The sequence below is a fragment of the Labeo rohita genome, chromosome 16 (genome assembly GCF_022985175.1).
Source record: "Labeo rohita strain BAU-BD-2019 chromosome 16, IGBB_LRoh.1.0, whole genome shotgun sequence".
Lineage (NCBI taxonomy): Eukaryota > Metazoa > Chordata > Actinopteri > Cypriniformes > Cyprinidae > Labeo > Labeo rohita.
The window spans coordinates 29,583,121-29,602,627 of NC_066884.1; the positions used below are offsets into that span (position 1 = coordinate 29,583,121).

A 19,507-nucleotide genomic window follows, 5' to 3' on the forward strand; every position below is an offset into this window, starting at 1 on the left:
AATGACTTTACTCAGCTTCAGCACATGCATGGTCTAAATGTATGTGTAACACCCCAAACTAATTCTGTTTTTAAATAGAGTTTCTAAAGGCTTAATTGTTTTTTTTTGTGTGATATTGTTCCATAAACAAGATATATATTATCTATTGTTTTTTAGAGTGAGAGGACATTTTCTTAATAGTGGGAACCATTTCAATCCTCATCCAACCGTTTTGTGAATCTTATCATTTCAGTCAAGCTCAAGGGAAAGTTGCTCACCATTATCGGCTGTATAATCAATCTTAAGCTACCAAGCCAGTAAGGGCTGCCCTGGAAAGCCTTTTCGTTCATCATATAGAGAATGCAACGGTTTCATGGCAACTGTCCAAACATATGCCTGAACCGTTGTCAGAGACAGCTGGAGAACAAGATGAACAAGATGAGCGATAAACGAAGACGTAGTGCAAGATATATAAAAGTATATAAACTTGCATGACAAGCCAGTATTTCCTGACAGGAGATGAACCTTCAGACTCATGCATTAGTGCTCGAAAATGCTTTCCTATATGCTGGAAAGCTCCTTAAAATTAAAACCTAACATAACATACAGAAAAACAAAGTATTATGATTGGGTACCACACTGTTTAAAGTGTAAACATGTAAAACAAGAAAACTGGTCATAGTGTAGCAATGTGTTTTTTTTTTTTCAGACTTACAATTAATTTTTCATTTAGATTGTGATATTTTGAGTCCTCTGCACTTGTGTCTATAGTTTGGTGGTTATGTTTTATTTTATTAGGCTTAAAAGTTCAGCACTATGACAATTATTGCAAAAATACAAGCAATGCCAATGGTATCTAGACTAGAACAATAACATGAAGAGCACAGTTTACAAACAACATTATTATTCATTTTATGAAATTGTAAAAAGTCCTGTAGCTATTTCTTTTTAAGTGTAGGCCTACAGTTTGTCATTTCTCAAAATAACTCAAGAAATGTAAACGGAAAGACTGTAAAATATTTTTATTGATTTACAAGTTTGATTCAGTTTGTGCTGCAATCAAAAAAATAAAAAATAAAAATACATTACATTACAAAAGCATAATTAAAAAATATTTTCATTGCACTAAATGCTTTAGTGTCAGATTTGAAACTTACTATATTAGTGTCAGGTATATTTTTACAAAATTTCCACTTGTTGACTTATACCCAAGTCATTTATTCAATAAGATTACCACTGTACAGGCCTGTCATATAGTCTAGAATGCTAAATTACAACAACATAAATACATTTACAACTTGTGTAAATATATTAAACAATTTACTCTAATTATAGTAGTGTATGATTTTCGCAATGGAATAAATTAAACTGAATCACCATGACAGCTCTAGATCTCAGTTGTTAAGAAGACTGGTGAGAAAGAATTGATTACATTATGTCCAATCATACAGTATCTATAAGGCTTTCAAAATAATCTATAAGAGTTTTCAAAATAATCTGTTTTAGAGAAAGTGCATTAGTGTATTGGTCAAATATACGGCATGTGTATCTACTGTACAATGCTTCAAAAATAAAAGTGTCAATTGTCAACATTTTCTAAATTTTCTAGTTCACTTTTTAAATGAAATTTGACTGTGATCTAATTATCAAAATAACAAAACATTGAAAGAAACACCTTTATAATAACAATTAAAAATCTCTTAGTGTTTTCTGTTTGTGTTCCTTTAAAAAAGAAAAATTAAAAAGCCACAGACTGTTGTGATTGGCAGGTGGATACAATTGCAGCCTACCACCCTATACTGTGATGCAACAGTAAATACCTGCATAATATATTCAGGTATAATACTGATAGATATACAGAATTCAGGCAGATGGATGAAAAAAAAAATCAAACTCAAAGCAGCATTAACAAAGAACTTCAATCTCATCATTAGAATGTCAGTAGCAGGACATAAAACTGCCTGAAACTAGGCAAATTAGTATTGGCACGGATGTGAAGCAGCATATTACTATAAATAAAGAAGGCTGTGAATATTGTGTTAGCATATCTGCAACAGCATTAGCATAAATGCTTCAACACCAGATTTGGCGATGGGTGAACCCCAAACGATGATCCAGTGAAGGTTTCTAGCGCCCATAAGGAAGTGGTGATGTTGCCTGGATGGTGCCAAGTCTTCCATTCACTTTCCGTCTCATCTGTGTGACAGGGACCTGTGTAATTCAAAGTCTTAAGTTAATATATTTTTGTCTTTTGTTCAAGACAAATGTTTTAAATGCAGTTTAATCTGTATGATGGTATCACTGATGTTACTGTCTTTCTTGTTACCAACTGTCATAGAAACTAGACGTCGACCGATGTATCGGTTTTGCAGATTAATCGGCACCGATAGTTGATTGGCGGAACTACCGGTTATCTGCAAAAATCCATGCTGTTTTTTTTCTGGGTTGGGTCCGTTGCTGGAGCGGCTGAGATGTATTTGTTGACTAGATGCTGCATTAGTAGAGAAAGGAAAGCAGTATACTTTTGCCCCTTTGGTGATCAAACAAAGTGTTGTAGACTGCCGCTTGAATTGAACGCGACGCATCCAGTGTGTGTGATACCGGAGTTTTTTTTTTTAGACGCGGCGCTGCACTTTTGTCCATTGTGTGACTAACATATTTTTATATTTTGATTAGATAACCACAAATGTTCTAGAATAGAAGCAGTTAAATTGTGAATGTACACAATATCCATATGTATGCAATTTCAATACTGTGGCCTTTCTGTAGATATTAAAAGATGGCCATCTTTAGCTTTATTGTTGATGTAATGGTAACACTTTACAATATGAGTCCATTTGTAACATTAAGATTGTAGAACAGAAGTATTGTTCCTTGTTAGAGTGTGTTAATTTCAGCATTTACTGATATATTTAAAAAATTTTAAAAATTGGCTTTTGTTAACATTAATGAACAATGAACTAACTGTAATGATCAATATATAATTAATATTAAAATTTTTATTCATTTACAAAGTATGGTTCAGTAGGCTACTTTTTTTTTATAGTAGAGCACTATTTATTTTCCTTTCAGTATCCATTTTAAAAACTATCAGTCGATTAATTGGTATCGGTCAGTGTGGTCCAACCTAGTTATCGGTATCAGTAAAATCCAATATCGGTCGACCTCTAATAGAAACACCACAGAAATAAATGTAAAAAATCATTAAGGGAGAAGTCCACTTCCAGAACAATTTACACATAATGAACTCACCCCCTTGTCATCCAAGATGTTCATGTCTTTCTTTCTTCAGTCGTAAAGAAATTATGTTTTGTGAGGAAAACATTTCAGGATTTTTCTGCATATAATGGACTGCTATGGTGGCCCGAGTTTGAACTTCCAAAATACAGTTTAAATGCGGCTTCAAACGATCCCAAATGCGGTTGTAAACAATCCCAGCCGAGAAACAAGGGTCTTATCTGGCTAAACGATCTGTTATTTTCATAAAAATAATACAATTTATATACTTTTTAATCTCTTGTCTTGCTCTGCCTGAACTCTGTGTATTCTGGCTCAAGACAGTTAGGGTATGTCAAAAAACTGTATTGTATTTTATATATATACAAAAAATAATTTTTTATAAATACAAAAAATTGTATTTTCTCCCTCAACTTCAAAAATCATTTCAAAATCATCCTACATCGCTGTAGAAGCACCGACCCAGTCTATGTAAAGTGAACATGCAAAGAAGATCAAACACCCTTAAAAAAAAAGGTAAAACAGTGATATAGGACGATTTTGAAGTTGAGGGAGAACATGAGATGGGAGTTTTTCGACATACCCTAACTGTCATGAACCAGAAAAAAAAAACAGTTCAGGGAGAGTAAGACAAGACAAGCGTTGAGATTAAAAAGTATATAAATTGTATTATTTTTATGAAAATAACCAATCGTTTCGCTAGATAAGACCCTTCTTCCTCGGCTAGGATCATTTATAACTGCATTTGGGATCGTTTGAAGCCGCATTTAAACTGCATTTTGGAAGTTCAAACTCGGGGCACCATAGAAGTCCACTATATGGAGAAAAATCCTGAAATGCTTTCCTCAAAAAACATAATTTCTTTACGACTGAAGAAACAAAGACATGAATATCTTGGATGACAAGGGGCTGAGTACATTATCTGTAAATCTTTGTTCTGGAAGTGGACTTCTCCTATAAGCTGCAAAATGTACGGAAGATCTACTTTTGTTAAAATGCCAAAAGTAGTACATTTATCTAAAAAGTTTTTAGACACTTCCCCTATAAGTTTTCTTTAATGAGCCTTTTACCTTCCTCAGTCGTTGAGCCCCAGATCCTGAGCGAATGGCCTCCAGAAGAGCCTCTCGGGCCGCCTCTGGGTTTCCTCCAGCAGGCAGCACTATAGGGGTCTTGACTGGCGCTGCAGGTGGAGGTGGGGGAGGATTAAAGGCTGGAGGTGGGGGTGGCACAAAAACAGGAGAAGAGGTGGGAGGAGGTGAGATATCAGCTCCCTGGACGTTTCTTTCCTCCTCAAGCTTCCTGAGCTGCTCCAACTCCTTAGCTGCTCCTGATTTGGTCTAGAAGAACAACAATCATGTGGCATTTATAACTTAATCAAACCAGGCTGCAAGTGAATCAATTTAGTTTTTTGGAAAAATGAACAAACAACATTTTTTTTTTACACAGTTTTTCCCAAGCAATGAGTTCACATCAATGAATTTGCAGCACTGACCAATAGAAGTTTGTTGATTTGGCAGTGACGAGTGTGGCCAGTGCTTTGCTACACTTAACATGAATGAGGCATTCAAGCAATGCCTACTCAGTCACTTCTTTATAATGGCACAGTTCAAGAATATAGAGTGCTGCATATAAAAAAAAAAAATAAAAAAAACTGCTTGCACTTAACATCCAGTCCATCCTTTTTGTCTGCAGAATTACATTACAAAGGTAAGTGCAAAAGTAAATGTCACATTCTTAGCTGCGCAAGAATATGCGCACATTCACTGTTGCTGTGAAAAATTTAACAGATGAAAAATCAGTTGTTTGCATAATCCAGAATTTCAAAAATGTACAAGGATTTCTCATTGGTTTCAAGATGATGCAAATTCCTACTTATAAAACCTACTTTTGACATTTTTAAACCACAAAATTTCACTAATGTGACCACACCTTACCACAGGGCTCTACAGTGTGACCGAAAACTACTGCGTGTGACTATGAAAAAATATTTAGGAGCACTATGTGCGACTGACCTGATCAGCATATGTGTTTGCGCTGTGAGGAGCTTCAAAGGTTTCTACGTGTTTTTGCAACGTTGAGTAATGTATCACAGACATATCTCACAAATCCTTTCATAAACAAAGTGTAGAGAGAGTGTAAATAAGAGATTCACTGTGCAGTGTAGAGAGCTTCACTGATGATAATGGAACTTTGTGAGATTGTGATGAACTAAGATGAGTGACAGCTTTTAATGATTTTTAAGGGAGTTTGTAAATGAGATACTGATTAAATACAACAGTTAAATAAACAAGAAGTTAATATTAAGTGACTTACATTATCTGACTATCACACTATTGCCTGATTTTGCTCTATTTTGTCATCAAAAATGGTCTGAAACAACTTACAATTGAGCAGCTGAACATCTCCATTCAAACACAGCAGTGTTTTGTTTATAAAAATAAAAGTAAGCATAAAGCCCTGACCTTAGGGTTGAAAAGGGGCAGAAAATATGTGGTAAATTTCTTAAAACTTTCCGGAGTTTTTGGAAACTTAGGAAACTTTTGAAAAACTTCCAGAAATGTTCTGCCCCTTTTTAACCCTACCACACCAAGCCAACAGTTGGACATCAGCTATCGTTGGGCCGCCGGACAGTGTCTGTCAGGCTCACGCCGGCAGGAGTTTGCCCGATTCAACATGTTGAATAGAAGAAGTTTCGATAGAAGTTTTCGATTCAACATGTTGAATCAGGCATGTTCGACATGTTACTGAATTACTGTTACTGAATTCATCATGTTTAAACAGCGAAGTGCCGGAGAATTAAAGTGAAAGTGATGATAACGAGCAAGTAAATGTAGGCAGCACAAACAGAAGACTGTTCTAATGTTACGTGATTTTACCCAAGCACTCCAATATGTGAATATTATCAAAACAACATGAGACGCTTAAAGAAAGTTATAAACATAACTGAAAAGGTATGCAAAAAGCGCTGCTTTTCATGTATCTGCGTTTAACTCATACATCTTTGTTTCGGTTTCTCCTTTCAAATAATGAAAATATACTATTAAAAGCTGCTGATATAGACAGCGAAATTTTTTCACACAGACGCAGAAAGCACATGTTAGTTTGTGTCTGTAGTCTGTGCGGTGTGTTCAAGCACAGCTTTTTGTCCAGACGCTGCCGACGCGAGGCGACAGCACCGTCGGCTTTCGTCGCCGCTAGTTCTTTGAAGTTGGCTTGGTGTGTCCCGCCCTTTAAGTCACACTAATATTTAGCTTACCTTTTTCAGTCTGGCAGAGTTGCTTGAAGCTCTTATTGCTGAAAGAAGTGCTGAACGCTCGTTATCCGCATCATTGTAAGATGGCTTCTTAACTGTGCTGCTGGTAGACGAGCCAGACACCTGAACGGTGTGAAAAGCGAGACATTAGACAGATTTAATACATTCAAATCCTCATTTTTATTCCAGAAAATTTTTAAAATCTTATTCAATCATATTATCCTTAAGAAAGTGGTAAAAACATTTCAGCTTAAGATGTTCCAAAAAGCAGATATATTCATGTTGTGATTGACCATTTACCTTTCTGAGCCGTTCAATGCCTTCTCCAGACTGTATGGCCTCCATCAGCGAGCTATGGATAGAAGTATCCTTCTGTACAGGCTTAAAATGAACAGGCTTGAACTTCTTAACTGGTCCAAACAAGTTACCCTGGTTTGGTTCAGATGGATTCTCAGATTTGTTTAACTCTGGCTTCTTTGTAAGTGGTGGAAATGTGGTGTCTGTTGGCGTCTGTCTGGCAGAGGAGGTGTCTGGAAACTTATTGATTGATGTGGCTTCTTCAGAAGATGATTCCGTGGGTTTAATGTGAGCAGACACATGTGTAGAAGGCTGGATTTTGTTATTCAAGGGATGTGAGTCCAGAGATTTGGTTTTGTCTTCCCCATGCAGAGTGCCTTTTTCAACACTGCTTATCCTCTCAGAACTTGTCGGCTTTTCTGCAACACGACTGAGGTAACTTTGCAGGTGTTTAGGGTGTGCAGAAGAAGGCACTGAATTTTCAGGATGTTTGAAAGCAGCAGCAGGTTTGTGGATGTTTGTAAGTTTAACTTCACTATTAAATTGTGGATTGACAGGTTTTTGAACACCAACAACGGACTCTGATGGCGCTTGCTTGATATCTATTTTAGTGTTGGGAAGGCTATTGTTTTTAGCAATGGCAGAAGCTACATATTGGCTGGAGGTTCTTTTGGAAGGTTTAAGAAAAGAGAGATCTCGCTTTTCAGCTGTGAAAGAGGGATTTTCTGCAGGCTCTGGAACTGCCACTATAGATATGGGCTTCCTTTCCAATATAATGACCTCTTTGTGTGCTTCCTCAGGAGGTGATTTCACTGAAAGTTTAGAGACTCCAGACACATTCGAGGGTTTGAACACATCAGTATCCTTATTGTTTACTACGGGTCCTCGGTTGATCGTAGTTGATTGGTCTTGCTTCTCTGCAGTGCTCCAGAATGCTTTGGCTTTATCCAATGGGGATGTTTCTGTAATAGTGTCAACACTGGGATTGACATTTTTCTTTGGGCCGCTGGAAATCTGTCTCTGTGGAACCATGTTGCCCTGCTCATCAATCTTAATGGCACCTATGACTACAGAGCCTGCAGGCTTGGTCTGAGACACAGCTGGTTTGGGAGGGACGACTGTGAAGGTTTTCATTCCAAAGCGAGAGACGGAACTCAAGGTGATCTTACCCTGATTTGTCGGGACTTTGGTAATAGGTGTCCTTTCTTCACAAGCAGTCTCTGTACTGACCCTCTGAACCACAGGTGCAGTTTTCAGTCTCTCATCAGGAACCTTTTGAATGCTTTGAACAGCAGGACGCACAAAACTTTGAGACTTTTGTGATACTTCTGTGTCTTTCTGACTCTTTAGTTCTTCAGTTATAGCTTTACTCTTCTCTTTACTAGTCTCTTTACTCTTAGAGTTGAAGACAGCCTTCTGTTCCATATTGCCCTGTTTCTGTTTCACAGGCTTAGTGTCTTGTGATGGCATCTCATTGGTTGGAGATGGACTCATCTTTCTCTCAATAACTGTGAGTGTAGTCTCTTGTGACTGCTTCTCTATGTCTGGGTATGGACTTCTATGTTTCTCCTCTGTCAGGCAGGCATTGTTGTTTTTGTTTTGGATAGCTTCACATGGTGCACACAATTGGCTGGTGATGTTTTGAGAGCTGCGTGACAATGGTGCCTCGCACTCACTCGAGCTGCACCGGTCATCATCAAGAACTTCATCAATAGTTGTCACTGGAATGTCCATGTCAACAATGGACACAGGTATTTCATCATCCAGCAACACAGATTTTCTTTCTAAACGATTAATGTCTAATAAGCAGAAAACACAATTATGGAGTAAATTAGTCATAGGGCTTCAAACATTATTCATGGTATGATAGCTAAGCTGCCAGGAAGCATGTTTACTGAAATTACTTCCTGGAAATTTACAGGATGAATAACAAAAAGATTTTTAAAGAGTCATGAAACTTTGATAAAACCCATCAAACTATTAATATACATATGTCATGTGTATTAGCATAATGTCATAGGTGCCATTATCCATCAATAACTTCTATGAGTAAATTACCTTCCAGATTTGCATCTAGATTGGCCAGGGTAAGCTGTATCTCAGCAGTAATCTCTTGGTAATCTTCTTCATATCCATTTTGTCTCTTGATTGACTGATGTCCTCGCTGAATATTTCCACTGCTGAAAAACCAATAGACCATCTCAGTTGTGTTGCTGTAACAAGCAAGTAAAATAAAAACTCCTTTGTGCTCTTTGTCCTGTGCTCATTGAGGTTTAGAGTTGTATTTATCAACAATAAGAATTCCACCTGTCATTTCTTTTTTTTTTGGACTTGTCTTCTGAGCTCTCTTTACACTTGGCAAAAAACACTCCCATTTATTAAATACATACACCAGGCACTGGGTGAGTTGATGCGATGAGAACACAAGCCTAGAAATATGTGTATTTTAACACTTTTGGAAAAGGCTGCTTTTAAAGATGAGTGAGTGGAAAAACTAATAGCCCTTTCCTGGAAAAAGGAAAAAGCATGAAAAGACAGTATACAGTCCTATAGTGGAGACAGAGCCGGAGTGAGGAGCTGGAGGTGAGGCTTCAGGCTTTGGCAGAGACTCCGCACACATACATCTGGATAGCAGTCAGCACTTTCAGCTCCATAAAGCAAAGTTTTAAAAAGCCAGACTCCTCAGTCAGCCCTGGAGGTACTCTGGCTGGCTGGAAATGGATAAACGTGAGACTGGCTAAACTGTGGGAATGAATTGATGGTGGTAAACAGAGAGAATGAGAGAGATAAATCCTCAGCTTTGTCTCCACTCTGCCTGGAAGAGTTTTTGATTTGTGTCCAATGGAGAAATAAAAGCCCAATAAACAGATTGATCTTATGGAGTCAAACTATGTGGGGTAGATCAATTGTAGTAAATATAAAATGACTGTTGTTGTTCAAATGTAAAATTTCTGAAACTGTATGGTTAAAAAATGTCCTGTTTCTTTCTATTACTCAACGCTGTGTCATGCCATTGGCACTATGGGAACGTCTAGTTCAACAGAGGATGTAGATCCTAAGGGCCCAGACTGGGTATAAAAGGTGAAGCCTTTCTTGCTCCAGAGATTCATGATGTGGAGGAAAGAGTTAAGAGTGATTGCAGGATGACCTAAGACACCATTCCTGGAGAACGCTACTGACAGTTCTCCTACTCTTTTAAGATAATTAAAAGCTAATAGAAGAGCCACTTCAGTAGTCAGTAACTTCACTGAGGCTGACTCTAATGGCTCAGGTGGAACCTCTGATAAACCTTCCAAGAAAACAGAAAGGTCCTAATATGAGCCTCAGCCATTTAGCACCTTGCAAAAGTGTGCCCCCCCCACAGACACTCCATCAATAGGTACATGGTTAGCAGAAATGGTGGACACGTTTACCTTAAGCATAGCAGGGATAACCCTGCTGAGAGGGACTCTTGGAGGAACTGCAGCACTGTACTGTTCACACTTTAAGATCTTCCATTTTAAAAAATTAGTTCACTTCCAGAACAAATTAAGGTTTTTGGGGTAAACATTCCAGGATTTTTCTCCATATAATGGACTTCAGTGGTGGCCAACAGGTTGAAGGTCCAAACTGCAGCTTTAAAGGACTCTACACAATCCCACCCAAAGAATAAGTGTCTTGTCTAGAGAAATAATCTGTCATTTTCTAAAAAAAAAAATTATATACTTTTTAAACACAAATGCTTGTCTTGCACTAGCTCTGCGATGTGCATGCACGTCTTCAAGCATTGCGTAATCATGTTGGAAAATCATGTGCAGTTAGTTCTTCGTCTATGTACTTTGGTTCAAAAAGGTAGGATAGGGCAAAAATGGTTTTTGTAAAACACAACTTTCTTTGCACATTCGCTTTGTAACCACGGGTCGGTACCTCCGCCTACGTCACATGTACGTGATTACATAATGCTAGTTTAGTAATGCGAGCTAGTGCAAGATGAGCATTTGTGGTTAAAAAGTATAGAAACGTAACGTTTCGCTAGATGAGACCCTTACTCCTCAGCTGAGATCATGTAGAGCTCTTTGAAGCTGCACGGAAACTACAGTTTGGACCTTCGACCCATTGGGCACCACTGAATTCCACTCTATGAAGAAAAATCCTTTGCGTCTGAAGAAAAACAGACATGAACAGACATGAACATCTTGGATGACATAGGGGTGAGTAAATGATTTGGAAATTTTTATTCTGGAAGTTAACTAATCTAAAACTAAACTAAGGCATATGGTTTCCTTGTGGAGGAAGCTCTGGAACTCTGAATCATCTCAACAACCTCAGTTGAGATTCCTGAATCTATATACTGGTTCCCATCAGGGTTTCCAGGTCTCTGGCACTCTCCAGATTGACCCCTGCAATTGTCACGGAAACTCTCTCTGGACAGGAATCTCCCAAGGAGTGCCATCCGGGAAGAGACACTAGATCCGAGAAGCAGACTCGGCCTGGCCAGAATGGAGCCACTAATAATAGGTAGGCTCGGTCCTGGCAAACCCTCGCTAGAATTCCCGGGAGCAGAGCTATCGGAGGAAAGGCATACAGACGAAGCCTCTTTCATGTTTGTACCATGGCGTCCAGCTCCAATGGAGCCAGAGGAGACAGTAGGTTTACTCCTCAAAGGCAAGTAAATTCACTTCTGCTATCTCCTCACTCTTCACTTCATGACCTCTGCCATATGGACTAACTCCACAATCCGTGGGTGGGGTCGTCATTCCCTCAGCACCTGCCTTAAAAGGATGTCTGCTCCCAAGTTTTTTTTATGCCCCAGAATGTGCCCTCGGGGAGACCAGTTTAATTTTTGCCCAAAGCAGGATCTGCTGCGCCTGCCTGAAAACAGGGCACAAACATAGCCCACCCTGGTATTTGATGTAAGAGAACACCGTAGTATTGTCCATGCAGGCCCTCAGCCCCTCAGTTGTGGGAGGAAGTGTTTTAACAGATTTCCAGATTCCCTTAAGACATTGAGGAAGGTCAGATTCCACAGAACTTGTGGTATACGCGATATACTAGAACAGACTAAGTGCCACCTACTGCAAAATCACACCAATTTTTGTGTCAAACAATTAGGTTAGTGTGAAGAGGCCTGTGATAGAGGCTTTTGATTGCTGTGATAGTTTATAGCTACAGTAAACATGTGTACATGTGCATACCTTTGTCTGGAGCCCCAGGTCGCACAACCCTCATCGCTGTCACTGGAGTCTTTGGACTGGTTAGCAGACATGGGTGACACAGACTGCATCCTTTCAGAAGGAGAGACTGGGACGGACTCTTCGGCCATGCCCTCTGATGCTGCATAGCCCTGGTCTGCAAAACTCTCACTGCTGGCAACAGACACCGTTTCCACTTCGTGCTCTGCCATCCTCTCTGACACAGACTCATGAGCTGAATGCAGCCAGGCTGAAGACAGAGATAAAATGTCAATGTCATTTATGCCATAATTGCAGAATTCCTAAAAATCCGGGCCTGAAGGGGCTCTGCCCTGGAGATTTAAGACACCCGAGCAAGCTAATAAATTTAGAGTTACTAGATATTTACAGGTAGGTGAGTTTGATCATGGTTTGAGCTAAACCCGGGGTCGGATTTGAGGAACCCTGCTATAATGGGTCAGTACTTCAGACTGGGTCAATGACGTAGCATGCTTCATCAATTCACCCGAACCAAAATAACAGAGTTAGTGCAAAACGTGCCGGTATGCAGGGAGCATGTGGAAAAGAAAGGATAAAAGGAAAAAGATGATGAAGCTACAGACACAGAAGATTCCAGACAGTCAATCACTATTTACTATCAAAATGACTACATTCATGCTGCAGTCCAGTGTTTGATTTGTTACTTCTGAACAAACCTGTACAGTTATAGTCTCATTATACAATTTTGGCCACCTGAAATAGATTTTAAAGCTTGTGAAAAAATTATCTTGTTATAAGGCAAACTCTGATCTCTAGAAGTGTTACCATCAGCTGATGAAATGCTCCTACAAGCTGTCAATGGGACAACTGTGACCAAAGTAATGGCTACAGTTTGTATCGTACAGCCTGACATAAAACACAGCTGATGTTGTACAGTATGCCATGGCTTCAAGTAACAATCGCAATGGATTGTAAAACCCACACACATAAGCCCGGGGGAATAAAAATAACAAAACTTCTTTGAAGTATCTCAAACCATTTCTAGGGGCAAAACCACTTACAACCACTTAGTGCACAACTTTGTGCTTATGTTTTGGAAAGACAAACACAAAGCCAAAATCATTTCTCTGTTCTTTTTAGGCCTGCACATATCTGATCAGACCGTGTTTCTTGTATTTAAGAAAATGAGATGATGAATAAAATCAAATGGAATGTGGGTCATGGATTAAAGCCAAACATAACTCACTTTGTTCTTGAGAAACTGCTTGTGCAAATTCTTGTGCTTATTTTTCAAACTGCTCTCTTTTTCTGCTGTTCCATCGTGACTTCAGCTCACTGACTTCTCTCTCTTTCTCTAAACCCTAAAATCTCTCACATAATCATCTGTTTTTACAATAAATGCATCTGCCTTTTTCAGGTTATTCAAATCAGACAAAAGTGATGAGGGAAGATATGCCAGAGGAACCTCAGGATGAACTCGGGGTGTGTTGTAAATGAATGTGTGTGTGTTCAGGTTTGGTAGTTAAGTTGACGAGAGGCCTGTTCCTGGATTCATTGTGACTCACAAGCTGTTTCCCAACCCTTTCCCAGCAGAGCTCATGTATACGCCAGCTGCAACCACAGAGAGAGTTTATGTGCATGCACGCACACACTCACTATCGATTAGTGGCACATGACATTTTGTGTCATGAGCAAACAGTATCACATCCACAAAATTAGACATTTTCCTGAAATCAGAGCCACACTACTAAGTCTGATATTGTTGACATCTTGATTACATACACACCCATGCAAAGATCTCATCAACAGACCAACATGCAAAAAGAATCAAACCACCTTACTTTGTGGAAAACCACACAAGGAGATCTTCCCAGGTGACAAATCATTGCACAATAGTGGTGTTCCTCTGAACTCAGTCTTTGGTTTATTTCCAGCACAGTCTGACACTGGATGCATACTTGCAACAGAAGCCGTAAGTAGCACTTTATTAAAAATTCCTAAGAAATTAATAGTGCTAAGCACTGGCTTAATTATAAACTGTAGGTTTGTAATGTCACGCAGTGAGGACTCACACTGACCACACTGTTTAATTTTTTTTAAAAAAATCTACAATATTCAGAATGAGCATTAAGTTCATATTACATTCTTTTTGATCAGCTAACAAGCAGTGGTTCATTCATACCTGTGATAGATCAAACAAGTCGATTAATATTAACTCTCTAGATGCTGACATTGGTCAGAAAAATAAATAAACAAATAAATAAACTTTTAAAACGTAAACATTTTGCTTAAGCACAGATATGCAACGTTTTTTAGAAACACACTCTTTATCGGCACTGACAGCTTTGTGGTTAGTGTGCTGACATATAGCGCAACTGTGCTTGTGGCGACCCGAGTTCGATCTAGAGGTCTTTTGCTGATCCCGCCCCCTCTCTCCACCCAAAGCTTTCCTGTTTCCTGTCTACTGTGCTATCCAATAAAGGCATAAAAATTAAAAGAATGCTGACATGAAAGGCAATAGGAATTTTATCATCATGATTAAATTACATAATAATTTTGCCATTATTGCACATATGTTGGGGTGTGTTTTTTTTTTCAATGTAAACAGTCAAAATATATATATATTTTTTAAATGACACTTTTTACACATTTATGACCACGTAACCCAACCCCTGCCCCTAAATCTAACCATCTGTCAATCTAAAACACAGGATATAACAGGCAGATACAACAGGCACAATTTATTTAAAAAGTATTAATATCCCAAGTCTTCCAAAGAAATACGATTTCTGAGAGGAATAGACGGGATTGCCGTCTCTAGCCACCGTAAAGCTCATCCTGTGTGCAGTATGTGCACAAATTAAAAAATTGCAGAAAGAAGTGTTACATCAGCTTTGGGTGTGAAATGCCATTGGCTCTCGTGTGTCTCGTGACCAACTGCATCATGCTAAATAAGTTCAGTAGTATCTTGAATGTGATATGTGCGGGAGCGAGATCATTTGCAGCAATTAAAACCTTATGATTTACTCTTCGCATACAGATATTGGAGGATTTGGAATGCACCACAACTTGTGTGTAATACTTTTTTATGGTCAGTTTTTGCAATAAATACCTGTCACTGTACTTTTATTTGCCTGTTGCGTGTTTTATATTGTTCAGAAGTGGGTAGGTTTAGGGTAGGGGTGGGGTTAGTTGCTCCAAAATATCTATGAAAGTATAAATGTATACAAAATGGTTTCTATTTTTGCAAATGCATGCAAACCATTAAATGTGACGCATAATGCAAACAACTACAAACAACTGCACGTCCAAAAGTGACTAAAGGGGTACCCTGGGTATCAGAAAGTGATGCCAAAGGGTACTGACAAAGCGTCAACATGTGATGATCCGGAACGGATTTTATAAACTTAACTAACCTGCCCTGGGGTTTGCAGGGGTTCTCTCTATGATATAATTTCCTGTTTTATGTTTTATTCGGCATGTTGTTTGCACTATGTGATATTTTTCAAGCATTCTATTCTTTTAAAAGGTATTCTTATTCATTATGAAAGTCAGTTGTATTACACTGACATTTTATTCTTGCCCACAAAATATCAAAATTTATTTTAACCCCTTCTCAAGCACCCCTCTATTTTAGTATAGGAATATAAATGGAATACCCAAATTCAGTATTTTGAATAAATAACAGAGTTGGACAAAAAAAGTGCAATGTCATTGACCTGTATGTGGTTTATCATATCCCCCAGAGATAAACCTAGTCATATTTCTTTTTTTGTATATGGAATTACTTCAGCTGATCATGTTATCATTGCTGAGCTAAGGCAGCTCCTTATGAATCTTCACAGATAATGCATAGCATGCATTATGTAATGCCATAAACCTCCTGACTAATCCTGTATGAAACGGGATAACAACATTTACTGGAAGTGTAATCACCTCACCTGCTAGTTGTAATCTGAATTTAAAATAAATTAATAAATAATACTTAGAAGGGCTGACATCTCAAAGCATTTAATAAGAATAAGTCACACAGACCCCTAAAGACAAACATAAAATGCACAAAACCTGAAAAAGTTTTGTCACTTACACTTGGGGGCAATCCGTTCATTAAAACAGCATTTAAGCACTTCATACATGCTAATTCAAAGCTGAGTGTAAACAAAGACATTCTTTTTCTTGTTTGTGTTCTTGTTGCCCTTTATAAATCTGTGGTTTGCCTACCCATAAATACAAACATGGTGGTATATGTAATGCTGTTTTAAACAAAACAGAACATACATTTCCCTTCTAGAGAAACCAACATGCAACAGTATAAAACAAAACCTGTGCGCATGAGGTTTGAAAACTGTCATTGACTTGTGACCATTACATCACATGCTTTAATATCCTTCAAACCATTTCCGAACATCAGTTCACGCTCCTTAAACAAATGTAAATAAAGAGCAGCACTCCAGGACTGATGCCTACATAACTCTGACCACGCTGTATGGTTCCATTCCTTCATCTGACTTCTCAAGCTAATCAACTGCAATAGAAAAATGCATATATTTACATAGATATAAAGTTCTTGAGCCTCACGTCTTACTTTAAGCTTTAGGAAAGTAAGCATAGGGGGAGCAACAAGAGCAGTTTGGAAGACAGAAGCAAGTGAACAGAAACCCATCAAGGCAGAGGAAGGTGAATAAAAGGAGGAAAATGTGGAGAAAGGATAGACGTCAGTTCACCGGCGTCCAGAGCGCAGGGAGACAGGTGCACAGCAATAGACTGCAGAGGAAAAAGAGAGAGGGAAAAGCAAATATTGCTTGATTATAATGTAATATTTAGTGTATAACTGTTGTAAAATCACTGTGACACCAAACCATGATTGGTGTATGACTGTTATAAAATGATTAATAATATAGTTCACTGGCATATCCGTAGATTGTTTACTGCATCTTGGTGCAGTAATATAGGAGTAACCGAGTCAAATGTCAAATGTGTGTGCACAATCCACCCCCATACATACACACAGATACATACACAAGAAAAAAAAAAAAGATCACATCCAGTATACACGTAGATCACGTACAAGTTTTAGGACTGACAACCGCATTTAAATGTGAATCAGCTAAATTATTCTGAGTTACTCCAAAAATTGTGGTGATGACATAGAAGTAACCACTTACAGCTATGAGTCAGGAACATTTTTGGTGAGTTATATTATTGTCTGACAGTTCTTATTAAACCATTAGCAACTAATGCAGTGTTTTGTTTTTTGTTTTTTTAAAGTGTGCTTTGTAGTAATGTCAAATTAAAAGTTTTAGTTTGAATTACATTTTAAACCATGTTTTAATAAACTTGAGTTGTGTTCTAAAGAAGTACACTTTGATGTGTTGACTAACCTACTAAAGCAGCTACTAAAGTACTCAATTATAATTTTAACTAGTATGTTATTCAATACTAGAATTAAAGTTATTATATTTAAAATGTACTAAATTAAACATCATTACAAATGCGTAATCATGAATATATTTAAATACATGACATAAACGTTTCAATAGAAATTAGAAGTTTTTTTTAGTTTGCAGTAAATGCTTGTCAGTGCATTTGGCAATACAGTAACACTTTAGAATAGGGTACACTTATTCACTATTAACTACTTTTAATAGTGCCAGCAAGGTAGTTGTTAAGTTTAGGTTTTGGGTTGGATTAGGGATGTAGAATAAGGTCATGTAGAATAAGGCATTAATATGTGCTTAATTAGTACTAATAAATGGCTAATATTCTAGTAATATGCATGCTAATAAGCAACTAGTTAAGAACCCGTAAAATAAAAGTGTTACCGGCAATACACTTCTGTCCATATTTCCAAGACAACAGTAGTAATTATGAAATCACATATAAAGATGTACTTAAGTCCTACTTAAGTGGGACAAAAAACACTAATGTTAAGCTAACTGGATTTAATATGAATGTAAGCTATAATACAATTTCATTTAATTGCAACATGCAGTTAAGTGTATAAAAACATTATGCTAAGTTTGCACTTCTTTCAAAGTTTATTACTCTTTTTAACAATGTGGTAACATGTTTTTTTTCACAGAGGAACTGATATGAAAATGTTTATTTATACATGAACACCAAACCTTTAAGAGCTGGAAGTATCAGTACCACATTTTCATTCAGCAAGAGAGAGATGATGGACGGATGAATGGATGGATATATGTCCATGCCCTTGGTGCATTAAACATACCCAAATCAATCTTGCAACTTTCTTTTTTCAGTGTGAGGTCTTTCTTATGGAACCAGTATTTTGACTTTTTTGACTTTTTACAATGCTTAAAGGAACACTCCACATTTTTTGAAAATAAGCTAATTTTCCAACTCCGCTATAGTTAAATAGTTGAGTTTTACTGTTTTCAAATCCATTCAGCCAATCTCCGGGTCTGGCAGTAGCATTTTTAGCATAGCTTAGCATAGATCACTAAATCTGATTAGACCGTTAGCGTCTCGCTCAAAAATGGCCAATATTTGACCAACAGAGTTTCAATATTTTTCTTATTTAAAACTTGACTCTTCTTTAGTTACATTGTGTACCAAGACCGACGGAAAATGAAAACTTATGATTTTCTAGGCTGATATATGGCTAGGAACTATACTCTCATTCCGGCGTAATAATCAAGAAACTTTGTTGCTGTACTGTGGGTGCTGAAAATAGGCTAACTTCCGTCAACATAACCAATTTGACCACCTGCTTGCACAGGGAGACTATTTTCCCATGGTACGGCAGCAAAGTTCCTTGATTATTACGCTGGAATGAGAGTACAGTTCCTAGCCATATCAGCCTAACTACAGAAGAGTCAAGTTTTAAATAGGAAAAATACTGAAACTCTTTGGTCATTTTTGAGCGAGATGCTAACGGTCTAATCAGATTCAATGATCTATGCTAAGCTATGCTAAAAGTGCTACCGCCAGACCTGGACATCAGCTGGATGGATTCAAAAACGGTAAAACTCAACTGTTTAACTCTAGGGGATTTTCAAAAAAAGTGGAGTGTTCCTTTAAGAACATACTTAAGTGAATGTAACACCAAGTGTTGGCCACAAAGAGCCCAACAACTGCCAGTGTGTCAGCAGAACTCTGCAGAAAAGAATGCCAAATATTTGTAACATGGCAAACCTATCCAGAGGCTGACTAATTTGTATCCAAACAGAAGTCCAACCTTTTTAATATGACTTCTTACAATACAAGCTGGATGAAGTGGTTTGCCGTCACATCAATCTCATCAAAGAGAGGCAGAGCAAACGGGAAATGATACGTGCTGGAATGAGACCTTCCTTCTAAACCTGTCACAGCGAGGACAGTGTGAACCATAAACTTATGGGAAATGAGTAACAGATCTGTCTTTGCAGAATTCCTATGTGCAGACACACAAAGTTAAGGACATCTGAGGACAGATAAAGAGGGACATCTTTAACCATAAGCACAGACTGAGAAGGAACCAAGCTAAATGGAAAAAAGTATTGGTCTGGAGAAAGGAGAAGCACTTAAAAAATTGATATTGTCAGACATAAAGAGGCAGGGATTATCTGGAGAGCTTTAAAGAGAGAGT

General features: G+C 37.9%; 1 protein-coding gene across 7 annotated transcripts in view; it reads right to left on the bottom strand.

Moving 5' to 3' along the window:
- Window positions 1-986: 986 nt before the first annotated feature.
- The window catches only part of cobl (cordon-bleu WH2 repeat protein), an 86,479-nt gene continuing 67,958 nt past the window's right edge, over window positions 987-19,507 (bottom strand). For 5 of the 7 annotated variants that reach the window (XM_051132353.1, XM_051132355.1, XM_051132350.1 and 2 more), the window contains 6 exons: window positions 11,941-12,187; window positions 8,825-8,946; window positions 6,770-8,565; window positions 6,473-6,592; window positions 4,287-4,553; window positions 987-2,190 (listed from right to left, as the gene is read on the bottom strand). In XM_051132353.1, coding sequence (XP_050988310.1) covers window positions 2,107-2,190; window positions 4,287-4,553; window positions 6,473-6,592; window positions 6,770-8,565; window positions 8,825-8,946; window positions 11,941-12,187 — 2,636 coding nt within the window. In that variant the 3' untranslated portion in view covers window positions 987-2,106. The remainder of the gene's footprint in view (window positions 2,191-4,286; window positions 4,554-6,472; window positions 6,593-6,769; window positions 8,566-8,824; window positions 8,947-11,940; window positions 12,188-19,507) is intronic. The other 2 variants (XM_051132357.1, XM_051132351.1) reach the window with 1 other exon arrangement.